A 20767-nucleotide genomic window follows, 5' to 3' on the forward strand; every position below is an offset into this window, starting at 1 on the left:
TACTACCTACAAAACTTACCTTTAGCTAAGTGAGTCGAGTAGTAGTGAGTTTAATAGGAATTAGGACTTGTTTTTAAGTGGACTGTATGAATAAACTGTGGTGCGGTGGCTCTGTGGCTGAAGATCTGCGTTCGTGGCTGGAAGGTTGCTCGTTCGTATCCCGCGGCTGGCAGAGGAATCCTACTCTGTTGGGCCCCTGAGCAAGGCCCTTAACCCCAACTGCTCCAGGGGCGCTGTATATGCGCTCTGACCCCCAGCTTCTCTCCCTGTCCCTCTGTCTCATGGAGAGCAAGCTGGGGTATGCAAAAACACAAATTCCTAATACAAGAAATTGTATATGGCCAATAACATGATCTTATCTTATCTCTTATCTTTTCTTAAATACCAAATGAGCAAGTCTGCTATGACATTAACAGTTGTTGTTTGGTGCATGTGTATGCACTGTAATTCCATGTTTCTAAAACAGCCAGCTATAGGCTTGTAACAGCTATCATATTTCCAGTTCAGATTTAGAATTGTTCTTCCTTAGCAACATTTACTACAATACTAGTGTAGGATCATAGGCATAACATTTTGAAATTAGATAAAGAGTGATAGAGACAGATGGGGAAGAGGAAAAAAAATGTGACAGTTAGGTAGAAGGATTGACAGATGGATATACTTAGTTTGACAGATGGATTTACATGAATATGCCGATGGAACAATATGTACAGTAGAAAGAGGGGGAGAGAGAGAAGGCAGGTAGTTGCAGGTAGATGAGACAGAACCAGTGGAAGGATGTTTTGATTTTCATAAGTAAGAGCACAAACACAGTTACCTGGGGGCGATTCATCAGCAGCTTGTCAACGTGCTGCTTCTCCTTAATAATACAATGTCTCCCTCTGTGTATTCTCATGGATTGGACCAGAGTCAACCGGGGGCAAATAGAGCCCTTCTTACTGGGTGAGTAGTCAACAGGCCTGCAAACCCATTCTTCTTTCAGATCCTGGCACTACAGGGCAGCCATGGTGAGACATGGGAGAAAGCTAGAGGGCTACACCTTTAGGAGATCAACGAATGAGCGCAAGGCTGCAGGGCAGTGACATGGAGAGTAAGGACCGTTCTTGTCTGTGTAGCTCGATAGATTTTGTGACTTTGTGTGTACTGTATGTGGCTACATTAGCTACGTTAAGCGGGCCAGAGTTGTTTGGTTTTCCTGAACATGTGAGGTTCTTTTTTAGGAATGCTTGTAAAACTTGTCAAAGGTTTGACCTCATTCACAGATCACATCTTTGGGGGAACCCGTAATGTGCTTCTGTTCTTATGCACTGTATGTTTGGATTCTGAATAATAAGAAGGGATGCATGTGAGATGAGGTTCACCTTGGTCGTGTTGTAGGTTAGCAGCTAAGTGCAGTATATCTAAAAGTTTAAAATAAATGTTACACATTGGCACGTAGATCCGATATGGAGTCTCACAATCAATGTGGAATGTGTACAGTGTTTATGAAGTGCTTGTGTTTGAGTAAGAGAATTGAATTAATGGACAAGGAAGGTGGATTCATAGCCCCTTGGCTCAGTGTTGGCCTCTGGGCAGCTGTAGACATTGTAAACAGTGTTTCCTGGATCTTCTGTGTTTCCTGGTTCTTGTATAAACAATCTGAAATGAATTAGCATATTTTGGTATGCAAAGTGGAGTGTTAATTTCATTGTGTATTATTGATTTTTGTCTGATTTATAGGATTGCATTGCTACAGGGATGTTTGCGTAGTGAGGAAGTGTTCTGTATGCAACCATTCTATCATTACTGTAGCTTCAGTGGTGTGTATGTCAACTGTTTTTCCTTCAGGAAGTGTAGCTTCTTTTACATCTATTATGTCACGTACTAGCAGCATGTGGGTGTCAGTTTTCTGTCATTCATTAGACATTTAGTATTCACAGATTTATGTAGCTCTAGGTTGTTGAGATCATTTCTGTTGTCAGTTAGTTGCTGCCATTTTGTCTTTAACTAGAAACCTACATCTTGCAGTAGCTCCCTGATATGATGGCAAAAAAAGTCTCAAAGATCATTTTATCTTCCTCTTGATTGCCAGATAATTATCAGTTAATTATTAAAAGGCTTAAATTAATTATCTAAAAATAGTTTCACTGCCAGCTCATCTCTATCAAGAGTCTGCTTCGTTTCTTCTTGCTTCTTAATTGTGCACATGCTCTCAATTTGCACCAGGGATCAAGATTCCTCATAGTTGTACAGAATTCTTTATGTAATGGAGCATTGTAGTGGTCTTTGCAAAACGTGTGAAATGTCCTAAACAGTTTTAATTATTTATCTCTTGTTTTACAGCACTCTTAGAATACATTTATGAAAAAGGTGTACAATGTAAATCATAAGTCAATAGTTAAAAAATAAAGAGCATCCCATCTGAGAAAGTACTTTATGAAAAGCTCAGCACCAGAAAGTGTAATTTCATACTGTACTGTATGTCTGCTGCCTGATCATGACCATGCAGATGCGACACGAGACTGTCACACTTTTGGCAGCACTTATCCATCCCCCTGATCAGACCCATTACACGCTGTTGTCAGTACTGGCCCTGAGCTGCTATTGCCACAGAAAGGTAACTGCAGTGAGGAGCCATGGATATACTTTACATACAGTAAATTCACAGGCTTCCATTGGCTGTAGAAGAAAGAGTATCATATAATTTTGGTTGAGAGCTTCTCAATTTCACTACTCTTGATGAGGCTTACCCTGTGAGATGAGGTCTTAAAGCCCTGTAGTGCATTTCATTGGTAAAAGAACTGGTCCCTTGGCCCTCTGAAACTAACTTGACCTCGTGGTAAGAACAGGCCCTGTTAATGATCAGGATATCGAATGAAGTTGTTCTTAGTCTTGCTTTTTGTAGAAACCCCACTGTGACCAAAGGAAAGGGATCAATATTTTTCCATCTCAGCCTGGGGCCTGACTTCACCTTGTTTCCAAAACTGAGCCAACATGCTGTTGTGACCAGCCTAAATACTGTATCTTCGGAACAAACCTGGAGCCACATCAAATTAACAATGATCGGAATCTGTATTGCTTTGCTGAAAAAGAAGTCTAGGAGCATGTCCTCATTAAAATACAAAAAAAAAGTACAACAGTTCAGTTGCTGAAAAGTGTCATTGATCTAATTTATGTAGTGCTAAAGGCAGTTAAATGCTTAGACAGACTAGACGTAGAGATTTTCTATACAGTCCAACAAAAGAGGTGGTATTGAAACTCTATTGACATTTCCAACACCTTAAGCAGACTTTAAAGGCAACCTAGCAGAGAATCCTGTTTTAAAGTCCCTGCTGTTATTGATTGTAGGCATGTGCAGGAGGGATATTTAAAATGCTGTCTTGTGATAGACTTCTTTATTTAAACATTTTCCAGAACAGTGAAAGTAAATGCATGTAAAGTTCCACTTGTGGAAAAGTGAGATACATTGAGGGCTGACCCATCTTATTTAAGGTTTCTTGAAATGTTTCAATTAAAATAAAAAAGCATACATTTTTTCCACTTTGTTTATCTTGAGATACAATCAGTGCATCCGATTGTGTAATATTTGGAATTGCTGTGCAGTTTGTGAAAAGTGATAAAGTTAATAGCTATCAGATGAAGTCGGTTTTGTGCAAGGGGGATCAAAAAGATGTCAGGATTGGTTCGCATCCCACCTGCAGAGAGAGGTAATATCCTTCTAGTGAAGCAGAATAGGCTAAAGCTGGCGTACCACAGGTCTGGTTTATGAAAGCCTTTGAACGAACCAGACATTAATTTTCAACACATTTCCTGAGATTGAGAAGGGCAGATAAATTTGACAGATCCATTACAAGGAAGGCTATGGCTGTTAAAGAGAAAAGAATCAATAGAGTGTTTTTAATTCAAACTTTGTAATATTAAAATTAGAGTTTCATCTTCCTTTTTTATAAGAAAAGGATAGTTACGCTTGGGATAAAAGAGTCAAAAAGTGAACACCAAACGTCCAACGTAATTACAGTCAAAGGCTCAGCAGGCGTGGCAGTATAGATACTGTCAAGTTGACCAGCTCACTTTGTAATGCAGCTTACAGACCCCAAATTAATTTAAGAAACACAGAGGCCTGGAGCAGACACTGAAACAAACCAGAGATTGTTCTTTAACTGGCTTTTCTCTAACTGGCTGTGGTGGAGTTTTTGTTTGACAGAATGTCAAAATGCAACAGATTAATATTGTCGTTTTGGCACAATTGTACAGTGGGAAGAGATTAGGCAGCTGTTCCTGTTTGGTGTCTTACCAAAGTGAAGAGCTCAAGTGGAGAGTGCTGGCTTTTGATGACAGTCTCAGGCTAAATCCCAGCAGTTTCAATTGCAATGAAGCGAAACTATAGATTAGAATCTGGCCCTGAGAATTGGGAGGGTCTCTTCATTAATGCCACAGAGCAGGATATCCTGCCAGTTAGATCATTACACTGACAGGATGGGGTTTAGTGCTAAAATTCAGGAATAGGAACTGGATTGGCATTGCAGTGATGTTGGTGGATCATACTGCGACCCATTAGGAGTTATCTGATTTCGTTCTTGCATTTCTATCATGTTTCAGTGATTTTTGATGTTTAAGAGGTTGTTAAAAGCATGTTGTTTTTACTGTTATGCCACATGAGTATTTTTTTTCCTTTCTGCTTTTAATCCTTCCTGTCGTTTTCTTGTAGAAGCCCTTTCAAATGCTCAATTTTGCTGCTTCTCTTTGAATAATCTTTACAGAAAACAGCAGGGAATGGTGAATGCTCGGTCGAGGCAAAGTGTGTGATGTTTCAGATTTCATAAATATTTAATAGACAGGAATATGGAGTAAATTGACATTGAAATTGCTTTCATTTTCAAATGAGGAAACAAAAATCCTTGATGACATCCTTATAAGGGAAAATCATGTGTCTAAGGATGATGGCTTCCCCTAATGTTGCTTTGCATCTTCCCTCTGGGCCCATGCCATGACCGCCCAAGTGTTACTCTTTCCCATATTTCTTGTGTGCACGGCTCTCTCGGACTGCTGTCTACAGGGCACCTGGGCTCACCGCGTGGAACCACAGTGGTTTTGCTTTGCTTTAACTTGGTCAAGATAGTCAACACCTGTGCATGTGCAGCAAGAATTCTTCAGCTTCTAGTTACAAATTACAAACCTAACTCATGAACGCAAGCATAAATCATGAACCCCAGCTCCCTATACCAGCAGTTAATCTGAGGCTGGTGGGATTGAGAAAACAGAAGGGTGTTTGTTGTGCCAGGGCCATGTTCTCATTTTTGGACTTCTTTCTGCTGGCTGTAAATATTGCACTGTTTCACTGCACTGCCTCCTTCAAATGTGTCTTGTCTGGTTGGGTTTGAAGCCCCTGGCCAAGGGGATGGTGCTGAATGGGATTCAGGGCTGGAAACACTGTCCAGCCTGGACTGACCGGGGGCATGCCATGTGGCTGGATTGCTGGTCTCATGCAAGGTCCTTATTTTCTGTAATTTCTCCCCAGACCCCCGCTTCACAATCAGCTCACAGCCAAGGCTCTCGTTAGCTCTAGTCTTTTACAGGTCTCTTACAAGCTGCTGGGAGAGGTTCCAGCTGGGCTGGGGTTCGAGGGGACGCAGATTTCAAGGGCAGGGATTCCAATCCGTTTCTTTAGCACTATGGTCATTGATTTAAGAATGTAGTGAAAGGGGCTTTCAGAATTCAGATTTGCTTAAAATATTATATTGTATATAAATATAAAATTGTGTGGAATGTTTGAATTTCTCTATAGAGCATAGCTTTGTTTAAATGCATGAATTATTAATTAAAGATTTGTGAGATCTTGTCTTTACAGAGTTACTGTATAAGAATACTACTGTGAAGTTATGCATAGTGAATAATAAGATAGCAATATAGAAAATAATAGTGCTTTTAAAACATAATTTAAAATCAATTGAGAAATGTATGGTTCACATGAAAAATCAATTGAAAACCTTTCTTTTTTCATTACCACAGAGGGACATATTTTTTAGTGGGACCCATGACCCTTGTTTCATTTCACAAAACACTGTATATATCTACTGTAGCTTTTGTTTTCATTCCTTTAGCATTGGCCTTCCTGAAGGCAGTACAATTTGAGGCATATTATAAGAAACTTTTCCTAGTAGCAAATGCTTTGGCATCTGTCTTCTTCTTTCATATTATGGTGCCAGCTGGGATGAAGAAATGGTATCTTAAAGGAGGGGAGCAGAACGGCACGCTCAGTGCTATTCCTGCTCCTCTGTGCCTACAGACTGTCTCAGGCTGGCGGCTACGGCCTGTGCTGGCAGCCCCAGTGGGAGCCAGCCTCCAGCGTCCCTGTCTGCCCTGCAATATGCTTCAAATGCCCAAGCGTCAACTCCAAGTAATTGTGCCAAGTCAAGGGCCTTTTTTAATCTCTTCTGACAGACACTGCATCTGCCTCATTCTCTAGCGCCAGAGCTTGTAGCACCATTCTGCAGACCTGTTGCTTCACTCATGCTTTCTGTTCCTGTTCCCACGTCCACAGTGGGGCGGCCCCACACCCCTGTGAGCTGCTTGGTACTGACTTGTACAGGGAACTGACTTGACTTGTTTTGGGATCTGTTTAAAAAACCTCACACTTTCATCTCCTTGATGAACAAACAGTCTTCCATATCTCGTTGGCATGTGGGTTGTGGAGTATAGTGATATAGTGATGTTTTGGCAGGGCAGCGGTGAAGAGCCTTCATTGTACACTGATTGCAGTGTGGCCCAGTGGGGGAACTCCTTTTAAATTAGGCTCAGTTTCGCTGCATGTGCAACAGGCTGCAGGACGAGAGCAAGAAGCCTCTGACTGGGGCTGCGGTACCCAGAGAGGGGATAATTCTGCGACTCCAGGGAAAGCAGATCTCTACACTCGCTCAGTCCCTGTGCTTAAGGCCAAGAGACACATAGGAAGGCATTAAATAAACATTACTGAAAGTAGGTTAGGCAAGATTTATTAAGAAGGCTTTTTGGCCTTGACTAAGAGAGCAATTTACCATTTTTAATAACTCCCTAACATGCAGGGTGGTAAACAAACTAGATAATTTATTGCTGTCCTTATAGGTGGCCACTGCATAGTAAAAAAATGTTTTTTTTCTTTTCTGGTGAGTTTTATATAGTTTTAAAGCACAGTTAGAATCACAGTTCTTTTCTCAAAGCTATTGTTATGAGGTAGAATCCTATACAATGTCATCTCTTTTCCAAAAAATAAAAAAGTGCATTAAATTATATAATATTTTACATTTTGAGTGTTGTCTTGTATCATTATCTAAAAAAACAAGACTGTTTTTATAGCTTTTATATTGTCGCAGAGAACAGATTTGCCGAAATAAGGTAGGAATTTAATTTGTTGAACTAAGGTCTCTCTAATATAAACATTTAATGACCTGTAACTTTTAAAAATATTCTATCAAATAGACAGGAGAAGTCCACTTCCCTCACTCTGTGTTGCGTGTATTTAACATGCCAGAGTTAATTGATGTTAATTTTGAGCACACCAGGACAGAATCAGAAAGATTTGACCCTCAACTGTGATCTCATTGATCAGGCTGTAGTGATCATACCATGCGGCTTTGCGCGGCACAGCGAGGAGTGAAGGTGTGCTCGTACACCAGTCCCCTGCCCTTGCAGACTCATTGTCTCTGTTCAGCAGAGGAGGCATGAAAGGGTAGCCTGCAGGAGGGGATTAGCACTCAGCAGGTCAGTATTCACTAGGTGTGTTCATCGCCTTGCATTTGATAGACCTGAGGAATAAAGTAGCTTGTTTCCTTTCTTGGGTTATTCATGGCCAGCCATATACAGTATGTATAGAATTATGCAATTGCTTCCATAGTTTTGAGATATTTCTTCTTTGCTTTCATCTTTTTGTTTTAATCTGAAGGATATCTGTCATTGCAAACCCAGCATCAGGGGCTTTGCAGGTTATTTTATGATCCGAATGTGAACAACATTCTCTGTGTCCTTCGATCTTTGTTTCCTTCCTCACAGTATTCAAGTCCCTTCCCGATTCTTTAAACAAGACAGCTTTCATCAAGATGCACAAGCACTGTCCTTGTCTTTCTGCCAACTCAGTCACTAGACACTAGTCATAGGAAATGTAATCAGAACAATTTAAACTTCAATGTGTTTGAGGTTTTTTAAAGCTCTGCTGTTCAGTTTCCTCACACTAACACACAATGTCTGCCTGCCATCATGCTTTCTTTCTTCTTCCTCTTTTGTCCAAAGTATCATCAAGGAAATGCCTTGAACCTAACCTCATTTGCCCAGGACAACGTTGTATTTCCGTAGTTCAGATAGCAATGCTATTCATCACATTGTTACTCATTGTAAAAAATGCCTTTTTCTTAGTACAACATACCATAATATAAAGGATCTGGAAGTAGGAGACCAAATCATATTATACAGTGATTAAACCAATACTTTACCTAAAAACAGAAAGTCAGAGTGTTGAGCGAGCATCTCTCTGTTTATTCAATTCAGGTCCACACTTACACTTCTGTTGGACTCACCAGTAAACCACTATCTCCCTAATTTCAGTCATATATTTTGAAGTTGGATGGCTCCATGCCCTGAATTGACATAATTCTCTGGCTATTCCATGTGTCTCTCTCCAGACAACCCAGCAGTACTTAAGAATTGTCAACCAGAGGATTTGGTGGTTGTTGTCAGAACCAGAACTGCTTCATTTCCTGACAGCCAAGCTTTTGATGTGAGTTTGTGAAAGGCACACTTATACTATCTACATCAACAGCTTAGAAGCAGTGTGTAAACATTAATGAACTGTTGCTGCTTTTGTAGCTGAGGCGGAGGGTTCTGTTCTTCATTTCTCTGCTATGTCCTGCCTGCACTGAGCCATCATGCCACTGAGACTCTCTCTCTTCTCCTTTCCATTCACAGTGCTTCAGATTCCGCAGACCTAACTTCTCTTAGAGGGTTTCTGGAGTGTTCACATCTGTCCATTTTCACTAAATTGACATGACAGCTGGATGGCAGTTATTGAGACTATCTTACAAGTTGGAAGAAGTATCGTTCAAGCTTATAACTTGACAGAAAATATACTCAAAACAGTGCTGTGGTTTTGTGGTTTTGCTTTTGATAGAGAAAAAATAATTGGCATAACATCTGATTGAATTGGTATAATATGCAGAACTAAACTCTAAAATTATTCTTTTGTGAAATTTACTGCTTTGGGGAATTCAGACTTTAGTTGGATAACTTAAACTGGGGAAATGAAATCTGGACAATTAAATAGCAGGAAGATCCATTGTGTATATTAGGGTTAGCAATTTGAAGGAATTTCTTATACCGTTCCTATCTCTTATTTGTTCAAGTTTAATGTTACACAGTGGTCACCAATGAAAAAGAAAATGGTGAATTTCACTTCTTGTATTTGTCACAAATCGAATGTAGCAGAGTACTCCTCTCTGTTTTACATCAAAACAGTTGGTCCATACTGGATACACTGGAGGTGGCAGCAGTGATTTGTCATGAGAAAACTGTTAATCTACACTGTAGATTAAAGGAATGTTGGCTGGGCTTTCCCATTTTGTGAGAAACAAAGGAACAATGACAGCAATCAGCCATCCCTCTAGATACCACTCTGTTTATTGAAATGGTGTGAATAGGGTTTTTGGAGTTTGGTATCTGAAATTTAAAGAGGCTTTATTTTCTCTTGCAATGCACAAGGAAACTTAACAAAAGTGAAATGTTTTTTTGGGTTTTTAATTATTTAGATCATCAGTTCCATTGGTGAGTATGGATTTACATAGCCGGCTTTCCTTAACCACCTCCTCACGGCTTTGCCAAACATTCACGGGAGCAGTACGAGAAGCTCTCCATCATGCACAAGAACATGCAGAAGCTGTACGAGAGCCTGGGCAGCTACTTTGCCTTTGACCCCCACGCCATCAGCATCGAAGACTTCTTTGGTGATCTCGCCAACTTCCGCAACCTCTATCAGGTGAGCTCTGGTTTAAATCTTTCACCTTTGGGAAATTAACTTTTTTAAAACTGGTTTTGTGGCATAGCAGAGGAGGGATGTTTTCTGTCTTTGGGAGCATGCGTGCTGTTTTTATCTTTCTGTATGGATGCAGTTTTTGTTGGAAGCAGTGGACGTACATAGGTAAGTGCGTTAAACAGGTAACTCCATCTTGATTCTGCAGTTCCTCCGTTAACCCTCTGGTCTGGGAGTCATAAACTTTGATAAAGGTGTATAGACATTACAGAGATTTTAGACAGAAGATGTGTTATGAATGTGTAATAGGTGTTCAGTTGTACTTTAATTTGCATTTATTAAAACATTAATTTTATTTTGTTTTCCATGACATTTAGGCTTTTGAGCTATGAGATATTTTATTGCCCTTGAGATGAATGATTTCCTGTCATTCTGGGTGAAGGTGCTGAGAGGTTAAGGATCTCTTGATAAGCACCTATAAATGTGATAATAAATGTACTGTCATCCCAGACAAGATCCTGTGTCATGTCAAAATAACATTGGACAAATATGCATGGAGTGCATCATTCTGTTTTATACTGTACATTGAAGTCACCAGTGATAGCCTGTGTCACTTGGATTTATGACAGTCATCTAAGTTAGCTGCTGAAATTATGATCTCAAGGTCTAAGAAGTGTCATGAGCCAAATTACTTGTGCTAACCAACCAACCAACCAACCAACCAACATCCCCTAATTTATGATGTTTTTAGTCAGGGAGAGCTGATTGAACAGTGTGAGTTTTCACTAAGTTAAATACGTGAATTTATCTAGGACCATTCAGGATGGATTTAGTGACAAGCTCAGGGATTCCATGTCAAATGCCATGCTTTGCACCACATGCCAGTGCAGTGTGCCTCCTCATTATAAAATACTACCATTTCTTACCCTCATCAGCCTGGTCACCTTAAGAAACCTGGTTAGTCCTACGATATGGTTTTGTGTCTCAGGTCCTGTAGCTGCAAACCAGAGGCTAGGAAACAGGCTGAGATTGACAGCTGTAGACAGCTCTAGATCTGTCAGGGGAAAGGCCCATCCTTGCATGTAAAATTACAACCTGCCGTCCGGCAGACCTGCTGCTTTTGAGCTTGGAAGTTTACAGCGTTGATCCAAGAACTTCCAAGGGCAGATCTGAGGAGACGATAAAAGACGCATAATAAGTTCCTTGATCGCTTGGGAGAAGAGGGGGGATAACAGAAAGGTCATGTCCCTGCTTTAGGTTAATGGTGACATCAATAAAAAAATGACACGCAGGAATAGGGATCAGGCAGCTCACCATGAGGAGAGTCTTCTTTCCATTTTAAAAGACTTTTATTCATGTTTCCAGTTTTTTCTGTGTTCTTAGACTTTTTCACAATATGTTTCCTTTTTTTAATATACATATCGCAGAGGGATGAGGAATATAATAATACAGAGTGCTTTTACTAATATCGCTAGGTATAGTAATAGATGTACCAGCAGTGCTAAAATTTGGCACAGGTTAATTTATGTTTCCCATTTTAACATTTCTGCATTTTATAACATATAACATTTCTGTATATATTTTTTACAATCTTTTCTATATGTCTAGATATATGAATATATATATAAAATCTTTCAGTTGATGCAATATGTAACCAAACACAGTGTGCAGGTCAGAGTTGAGCAAATTTAAAAGTTATAAATATTTCAATAAAGTAAGACAGTGCTTCTCTTTTCTGAATGTAAAGCCATATTCGTAATGGTGATCATTTGCATTTTAAATAGTTTTGAGCACTGTTTTATTACATGTATAATTTACTTGCTTTCGGAAGTAATGGTGGCAATTCTTCTGGATAATAACTATTTCCTGAATTCCACTCCACTGGAATGCTTGAATACTCTGCCTTAGTTCACCAGTTTGGGACAATGTAGCGAATACATCTCTGATTTTGTCTGGCCTTACTGCATCACTGGCAGGATGATGAGCATGCAGGAATAAAACACGGTTTGGTTGTGCAACAGAGAAGGAGGTACGGTAGATCCTCTAGTGTATACAGCATAGGACAGTAGTGGGGCCCCTGTTTAAGATAAACTCCTTCCATCCTGAAATCTAAAAATGATGGAGGATGGAGAGACAGGAATGAACTTATTTTTTCATAATATGGAAAACAACCTTGGCAGATACTGAGTAAAGGACAGATAATGAGCTTAGATTACTGTAAGACATACACATGCTGTGCTCCTGATCATATTTGTATGTTGTGTTTTTGAGTTCTGCACTAACAAAGAAAGTCCTTGTATGCTCTGTGGAATCTCATTACTATGTTACTGTATAGTATGTGGTGGACATATAATAGACTTGGAGTACAGAAGACGTTTTAGAGCCATCAATAGACCTTATTTCAACATGAAGGTGTAAGATGCATGACAGAAAGGAGTGTTTGAATATAAAAAATTAAAAAAGGCAAAATCTGTGAATATTCGTATTATATGCAAGATGCTAACTTATTTTTGTTGGTAATTTTCTTTTGCTGTGAAGTGTGTACTTCCTCAAATGTGAGGATGCCACCTTCCAGTTTTCATGCTGCACAAGTTTAATACATGCAAAGGCTGTAAGATGCAGAATCTGGAGCAGAAATAATAAATAGAAGAGAAACGGTAAATGGGAATGAGATTGAAGAGGGGAGACCACTGTAGTCAAGAGGGAGGCTCTTAAATATTCGTTTACACGTTGTGATTTTTTCCTGTCTTTCACTTTCCTTTCCTTAACTAAAAAGTGAAAAGTGTCAGAAATATGACACCTTGTCCAGAGGGTACGCTCAAAGTCTTCAAAACCCATTAATGTGAATGGCAAGGTCCCCTTGACTGCATCTCCCCCCTCTTCTCCCCCTTCATGTGATTCAGTATCTGCAACTAACTTTCATTCTCCTGATCAAAGTACATTGCATGCTACAGTACCAAGAACTCATATAATATAATATATTAATATACGCTACGCTGTTCACAGTTTGGAAACAACAGGAAAGACATTCCAAACGGCTGCTTTTCCCAGTTTATTTAACAGGGTAAAGCCACGACCTTGATTGTATCAGCTGCTGAAGCATAAGAAGGAACACTTTCCGTGCTCTTTTAAAACATGAACAGAGGAATCATGTTCTGAGACTGGATTGGAGTAAACGCTCTGTTTTCCATTTTTCTAAATCTTACCTCCTGCAACGATTGTCCATAATATAATTCTCTCAAGACAAAACCCCTTTATAACTGCCTTATTCTTGCATTATCTTCAAGTATTGGAGAGACACTTGTGAGGCGCAGGAGAGTGTAAAAAGAGGTCTATCTAGGAGGGGGTTGGCTTTGATGTTGTAGTTCACTGCTTTTAAATCACCTTTGGTGTCTGCTAGATTGTGATCAAATGTCACTTCTGTTTAATTGTTATCTGAAAGATTTTGGTCCAGGCTCAGTCAAGCCCGGCCTTTAAAACAGCCTTTCCAATTGGCAGGAATTGATGTTGGGTTTTTTTTCCTGAAACCCGAAGACCAAGATGCTGATGGGTCTTGCTCAAGACGTTTCAGATAATTGAACTCTTTCATTCTCATTCTTGTCCGTGCACTGTGCCAGTGACAGCTGTATTGAGGATCTGTCTCATGCACATTCGTCCAGCATTCACACCCCAGTCATTCATTTAAGCTGCATCTTCTGAAGTGCTGATCCAACCATAACCATTGATGGATGCTGTAACACTCCTGTAGTCTGCTATTAAGAAATGCATATTAATAATAGAGGCTTCATGAAACTTTTTCCCCCAGGAAGTCTGCTTACATAGTCATGTATAGTATCTTTAAGACATAGAAGGAAAAAATGAATTTTTAGGTTTTTAAAAATGAGATTTCCCTGAATGGTCCAGGTATTCTCAATGAAGTTTTGCATGTGTCCCTTAAATGTAAAACGATGAACTGGTTGAGATTTAAACAAGGGTGGGATTAGTGCTGCTGCCTCATATCTCTGATTCCAATTCAGTTCAGACTTTATTATCCCCTGGGGGAAATTTGTTTTACAATAGAGTCCAACAAAAACAGACAGCCCCCATCAACAAATAATGCAGTACAAAAGTCTTACAGCAGATAAAAAAAGATATATTTTGCATTGTTTGAGAGTGAGGGGATAAAATATTTCACCAGTCTATTTCCGCCACACCTGGGGACACAGAGTCTGTGGTTGGATCTCTGGTTGGTCACACATTCCAGTGCTGTAGGGCTTCTCTAGGTCCCTCTATTTGTAGAGGGTGGTTAAGCTTATTTGATTTCCAGTCTACCAGTCTGGAGCTTGCATGTTCTCTTCTCGTCCATGAGCTGGTGCTCCCGCGTGCTCCCACTGCCCAAAGGCACAATGTCTCTAGTTGACCCCCCCGGGTGTGTGTGCACCTTGTGATCGACTGGAGTCCAGTCCAGGGTGGCCCTGCCTTGCTCCCTCAGCCTGCTGAGTGGGGATCCAGATCACCATCACCCTGTATGAATAAAATAGTTACAGGAAATGGATTGATGGATGGATGATTTAACTAAGTTGTTCTGCATAATAAAGTGGTTTTCCTCAAAGAGAGGCTGAATTCATTTATATAAAAGTCTCTATAAACTCGAGTACAGGGCAGCTGCTTGACTGAAGATTTAATTTTTACATCTCTCTGGCTCTTTCACATAAGGACCACTTACATATACGTACAGTATATGGATTGTATTGCTATGGTGTATGAGGTTCTCTCTTTTTGGCTATAAACGACAGAGAAGATTGTATCCAGTTTAATTTTTGTGTTTCTTTATATTCCAATAGGCGTTTCAATACATATAATAATTCTATGATTATTAAAGTATGAGGAGGATAAAACTATCCATATACTGTATTAACGAGTTATCAAAGTGGAGCAGCTGGGCAGTGAGCTAACAATCAGGCTCATTAATTGAGTGTGCTTCTAATATGACTAATAAAGCCAGGAGAGACTAAGGAGCAGAGCCATGCTACACAGGGTTTTAAAGAGATAGCAGTTTCTCACGGATGGTAGGTAAAAAGTATAAAGTAAGGGCTTACAGTTCCTTCTTTTTCTAATAGTATCAGATCACAAAATAGTAATAGGAATAAAAGAATTGGATGCAAATTAGAAATACATTTAATAGTCGCATCCCATGAGCCATTAAAAAAAGTTTACTGAAGTGTAATCTGATTTGTTCATGAGGACTATGAGCTGCAATACTGATTTTAAGATGTAACGGATAAAAAAATCAAGGGACAAGTGTAGGGTCAGAGGAGCAGTAAACAATGTTTATAAATAATCCAAATTCCTTTAAATTGAAGCGTCCGGTGCATTCCTAGTGAGACTTGTGAAGAAAGATAATTTACTGGGCCTACTGAAATGTGATGTGTTCCCCCTTGCGTGTAACACTTGTGACTCCAAAGGTGCACTACGTGAAACGTTTTCACAGTTGTGTACAAGCAGTGGAAGACCAGAAAGAGTGCTTAGCAAAGGACATTTTATTCTGTATTTATGCTGGAGTGTAATACATATACATTAATTCCTATGAATATAGTGCCTCGATTCAGGAAAGTTGTAAACGTTACAGGCATGTAATTTCAGTAGCCTAGCATTTCACATAATTACCATTCTGAACTGGAGAAGGTGACAAATTAAAGTGTCTTCTAACCCAGGGCTGTCAACACAATGATGAGCGCATAACAACCCCTAAATGAAACACTGTCGTTCTGCAGCGGGAGTGTAGCTATTAAGAGACAGTTTTGCACAAAGTCCTTTCATTTCTCCTTGAGCTTGGCCCCAGTCTTGCTACACAAGAGCCACATTCACAACACTGGAGCTGGATGCTATTCTTTAAGACACTGGACACAGGCTGCAGGCTGTGTGGAGGAGAGGGAATAGAGATATACTGTATGTCAGGGATCCCAACTTACTTTTTTTCTTACTGTACCTCCCTCATTTTCGGCAAAGCAAGTCTTGCCTGCACAAATGCCAATGAATTGAGTTAAAAGTGAAATCCCGGAACACGCACTGCACACAGGAGCTGAGTTTCGATTTCCCGTCAATGAGACAGCGGTGTACACTTTCCTCAGGGGCGTCCACACCACTCTCTTGGGTTTTTAATGCTTTTTTTCTTGCAGCTTAAAAAAACAACGTAATGTTGTAATCTCAGCCATTTCAGAATTTCATTTCTACATCATTTATTTATATAAACACATTTAACCTTTATTTTATGTAACACCTTTCATGGCACAGTGCAAGTTAAGCTGCTGCCGCTAATCCTGATAATAATAACAATAATAACTAGAAGCAGTAAAATTGGTCTCATCCTACACATAGGCCTGTTGGTGGGGAGTAAAGTTAAATTAGGAGTATTTTTTTTATCTTGAAATACTACACTGTAGTTCAATATCTATATTATCGTTATTATTGTCATACCTAGTGAGCTCCTGTTGTAGACTGTTAAGTGTTTTCAAAAAAGTGTTCCATTAATTCCAGTCAGCACTTAGAAGGGTTAATGCAGGACATAATTAATTGCAGCACTGTTGTACCACTGTGTTCATGGATGATTGCAATCTACTCATCCTTAATTCAGCTGTAGACATAGAGGCTTAAACAATGCCTATTCCAGAGTCCCTGGAGTTTTGTTTATGGTTACTGAAACCCTGCTTTCTATTTTCCATGAAGGAAGGCTATCTCCAATTTCTTCAGCCTGTTTCTAAACAAGCCATTTAAACACTTCTAATTAAAAGGAACGTCTGCATGTTTTAAGCTAAGGTTTTCGTGTAATCAGCTTTCCTAATGACTTTGGATTATTTAGTGTGCAAATGCAATTATCTGGTCTAATTTGCCTTAACATATCGATTAGTGTCTGCTGCTGTCACCACAAGGACTTCCTGTGAAATGTAAGAGATTACTGTTTTTGCTACTTTTCAGCTACTTCTTTGTTATTGATAAACTTGCTGCAGGGCCCAGATTATTATCCCAGTATTACTTTGAAGTGGTGAACTCCTGTACACAAGGAAGGCAAGAGTCCTTTCAGAGGCCAACATGATGGTTGGTTTTTCTAGAGTTGCAATTAGGTTAATTCAGCCAGCACATAAAAAAATGATCATGCCTGGATGTAAACTAGACCGACTTTTTTTGTTCATGCTTTTGAGGATTATGAATTCTTGAAGCATGTTCCCATTTAGTCTTTTTTACTAAAAAAGTGCATTACATTTTGCCTCTCAAAGAAGGACTGGTGAATTACCTGGTTGTTCTTCTCTGTAATAATTTCACTACAGATGTTTCTTTTTTTGCAGTGTGCAACCGCAACTGTGCACAATATTCTGAATTAAGTCTTACCAGTGCATTGTGTGTGAAATCTCTTGAATTGAATTCTATATTTATAATTGTGTATTTTAATACTGTTTTATGTTGCTTTCCCACATTCTTGAGAAGATGTAAATGATGTGTGAACATAAACAACAAAGACTTTGTTCATTCTAGTACTACATGTGTTTTATAGCTTGTTTTTCTATGTGTGAATAATATATTAAATATTAATTTAATTAATATATACTAAAAATATTGTTTTCCAGATTTTGCCCAGTTTTCAAATTAACTCAATTTGAAAAGCTTCTACTTTCTTGTTTCATATGCAAATGTGACCAGTTAACTAACTTTACCAGAATTTATAATAATAATAGGAAAATAGTATAATACATTTTTATATACTGTAAAACAGATTCATAAAATTTATTTTACATTACCCCTTTCCTATCGCATCTAAAAGCAGTACGCGATAAAATCAAATAAAAACATTAGAAACACATTAATACACATAATACTTTAATTGCAAAATTTAATATGAGCTGGGAGATTATTCCACAGTCCTGGAACAAAAGAACAGAATAGCACTGTCGCCCAGTGTTTGGAACCTCGTATCGGGATCTGAAATAAGGCCAGAATCTGAAGAGTACAAATGATGTGTAGCTGTACAGGGAGTTAGCACCTCTCTGATGTAGTCAGAAGCCAAACTGTTCAAACTCTTAAAGGTGAGCTGTGGTGTTTTAAATTTTATTCTGAAATCCATAGGGAGCCAGTGTGAGGAAGCTAAAATAGTAGAGTTGTTCACATGCATTTTAGCTTAGATTTAAGTAGCTGAAAAAAATATAAATCTACCATACAGTAACAATTCTGACTGGGTAATTGTGTCAGCATGCATAGGAATATGTAAAGGTTAATTCTGCACCGAGTGGAAATAAGACCCTCAACCTTTCAGCTGTTGAGACTTCTCCAGGTGTGATGGAGAAAGAGGAAGGAAACAATGATATTGTCAGATTTATTAGCATTTATTATGTCAGAGACACTTCACCCAATGCTGCTGTCTTTCCTTTAACATGTCTCATAACCTGTACTTTATGTACAGTATATACATATACAGTGAGTTGTGCATGAAATTTATTGTAATGATTTGAACTGGATCTGTTAATTTTTTTTATCATTTTCTAAATTGCTTTCTTTCTCCTTTTTTTCTTTATTGGTTTATTAAAACCTTTGTGCTATTAGCTTTTCTTTCCTTGCACATATTTATTCTAGGGATGAATCTGTGCTCCTTTTCAAGCATAAAAGCTCTAAAATGTTACCATTTATACAGCATCCATGTTTTTCCAATTATACATCTCTAAACCCCTTTCTGTGTTGTCTGTAATCTGCTTTCCTCAAATTGTAATTGATTTTGGAATTTTGGAGATCTGTAAAATACTCCCAAAATATTTTGCTTTTTGAATGTTTGAGTCTGCCCCTTGATTCATGTATTGTAGGTTGGGCTCCTGTGCCTGTATGCTCATTTTGATGTATAGTGGTGCTACATCTCCCCTCAACTGCCTTTCCCATCTCTTTGGAATTCTGTGGATCCACTAATGTTGTATTTGTCACTGCTATTCTCTGGCAGTAGCCAGGTTTCCAGTTGCATCATAATCACATGGTAATGCAGGAGCTTTTGCCTACTTTATTTTCTTCCTAAGACTCCTGGCATTTAGGTATGAGCACTTAATTACCTAGTACTTTGATGAAGCATTTTTTCTGGGGTCTGCTTTTTGACTGTGCTTTCTGCATATTGTTCTTGTCTAGTTTCTGCTGATTCTGCTGATTCTCCTCCTTCCATTCTGTAGCAGGTTTACCTTGACAGTTCTAATGTATTTGCATTTATAATTATTGCTGTTCCTAATGTTACCAATTCTATATCATAACTTGTTAACAGAACTACACGCATGCCAGCTTAATATTCTTGCCTCCTGTGTGCACCATTTTGACTAAATGATATCTTCTAGAAAGACAGTACTCTACAGTATGTTGATTTGCATTCAAGTCTTTATTCTTGACCCATTCATTTAGCTACCCAACGATGCCCAAGACATTTTAGAGCACAATACCATTTCTGGACAAACCAGGTTTTCTGTAATTTTCAGTTCCATGTTTTTTTCAGAGTAAATACAATAAATAAATCTCTTTTGAGTAGTTTGATTTAATCAACATTCTGTACGTTAGAAAATGTCATTTAGGAAACTGAGTTTTATCAAAATAAAAATGAAATGAATGCCCACTCCTATTTCTGATGAAAAACCTAAGCAGCTGCTTCTTTATTTAAGAAGGTAATAGCAATAATATAATAATAACCAATCCTCTTTATGTGTTAAATGATAAACGTTCTCTTATGCAACAAAGGAGACTAAAACAAAGTGAAAATTATGTGATTAAATATGTGTTTGAAATGAGTATTAATAATTATTGATGCTTAATGATTAAGATAATTATGCACTTTATGCTGGGATCCAAATGAAATTAACCTTTTCAGGTCCACTAAAGGAAATGCTTTTGAATCCAATGAATGTTATGCTGAAGCCCAAATGCAGATAATTATGACGTTATTCTGATTAATATATGTTGGCTTAATTTTTGCCTTCACTTCCATGGCAAGAAGCAAGTTTGATTTGGAGTAATTTGCAGTAAATCAGTAACAGTGAGTGACTTAATTCATGCCTGTCAATTACATGTTTGGGACAACTAAAGCAATGGAAAAATAAAATGAATCCTTGTCCAATAGCAGATTGAAACTCTCTGCCCTTGTCATTTCACAAGGAGACTGTGACAGCGAGTGCTCTTGTCACTGGACTTGGAGCCAGCAAGGCTTTTATTTAGTATGAAGTGTTTTTTTTTATTGCCTTACAGATACAACCCCTGTAATCCCTCTGTCTTAATGTGAAACATGACACATGCAGCAGGCCTGGGGAGACTCAGGCAGGGTCTGGGTGGTGACTCTCATGATATCGGAGCACAGAAGCTGGATAACCTTCCCAGCCGGTGTTTGACCCCCCACCAAGTCCAGCTGATATGCAAAACCGCAGCCGAGTCATGACAAACATACACCAGGAGCCTTGAGTTAGGAGATATTTTCAGGAGCCCAGTGCTCAGGCTTCACAGTGCAGCCTGTTGTGTCTGTGTCATTTGTGTTAAGCCCATTAATGAGACTTCACCTAGTGTTGCACTCTCAAAGTCCCTGATTCCCTGTTGTTATTTGAAAAGGAAAAAAAAGCAACAGGTCACTCTTCTTGTTCACCACTGTTATCCTGGACACCATTTGTGTTGTTATTATCCAATCTGGAAGGATTTAAATCAATTTCCATTGCCGTTGTATCACATACAGTATGTGATGGACATCTTTCCCACGTTCTCTAAGGACACAGATCCACACACCTTCTCTTTGCACTTCACTCAGATATTGACTGTAGACAT

The 20767-nt window shown here is 38.9% G+C and overlaps 1 protein-coding gene across 9 annotated transcripts in view; it reads left to right on the plus strand.

Annotated features, from left to right (window-relative positions):
- Positions 1-20767, plus strand: part of diaph2 (diaphanous-related formin 2) — a 491250-nt gene that overhangs the window by 404859 nt on the left and 65624 nt on the right. For all 9 annotated transcript variants that reach the window (XM_015351699.2, XM_015351694.2, XM_069193808.1 and 6 more), the window contains one exon: positions 9812-9976. In XM_015351699.2, the coding sequence (XP_015207185.1) occupies positions 9812-9976 (165 nt within the window). The remainder of the gene's footprint in view (positions 1-9811; positions 9977-20767) is intronic.

Source organism: Lepisosteus oculatus, chromosome 8 (assembly GCF_040954835.1).
Source record: "Lepisosteus oculatus isolate fLepOcu1 chromosome 8, fLepOcu1.hap2, whole genome shotgun sequence".
NCBI lineage: Eukaryota > Metazoa > Chordata > Actinopteri > Semionotiformes > Lepisosteidae > Lepisosteus > Lepisosteus oculatus.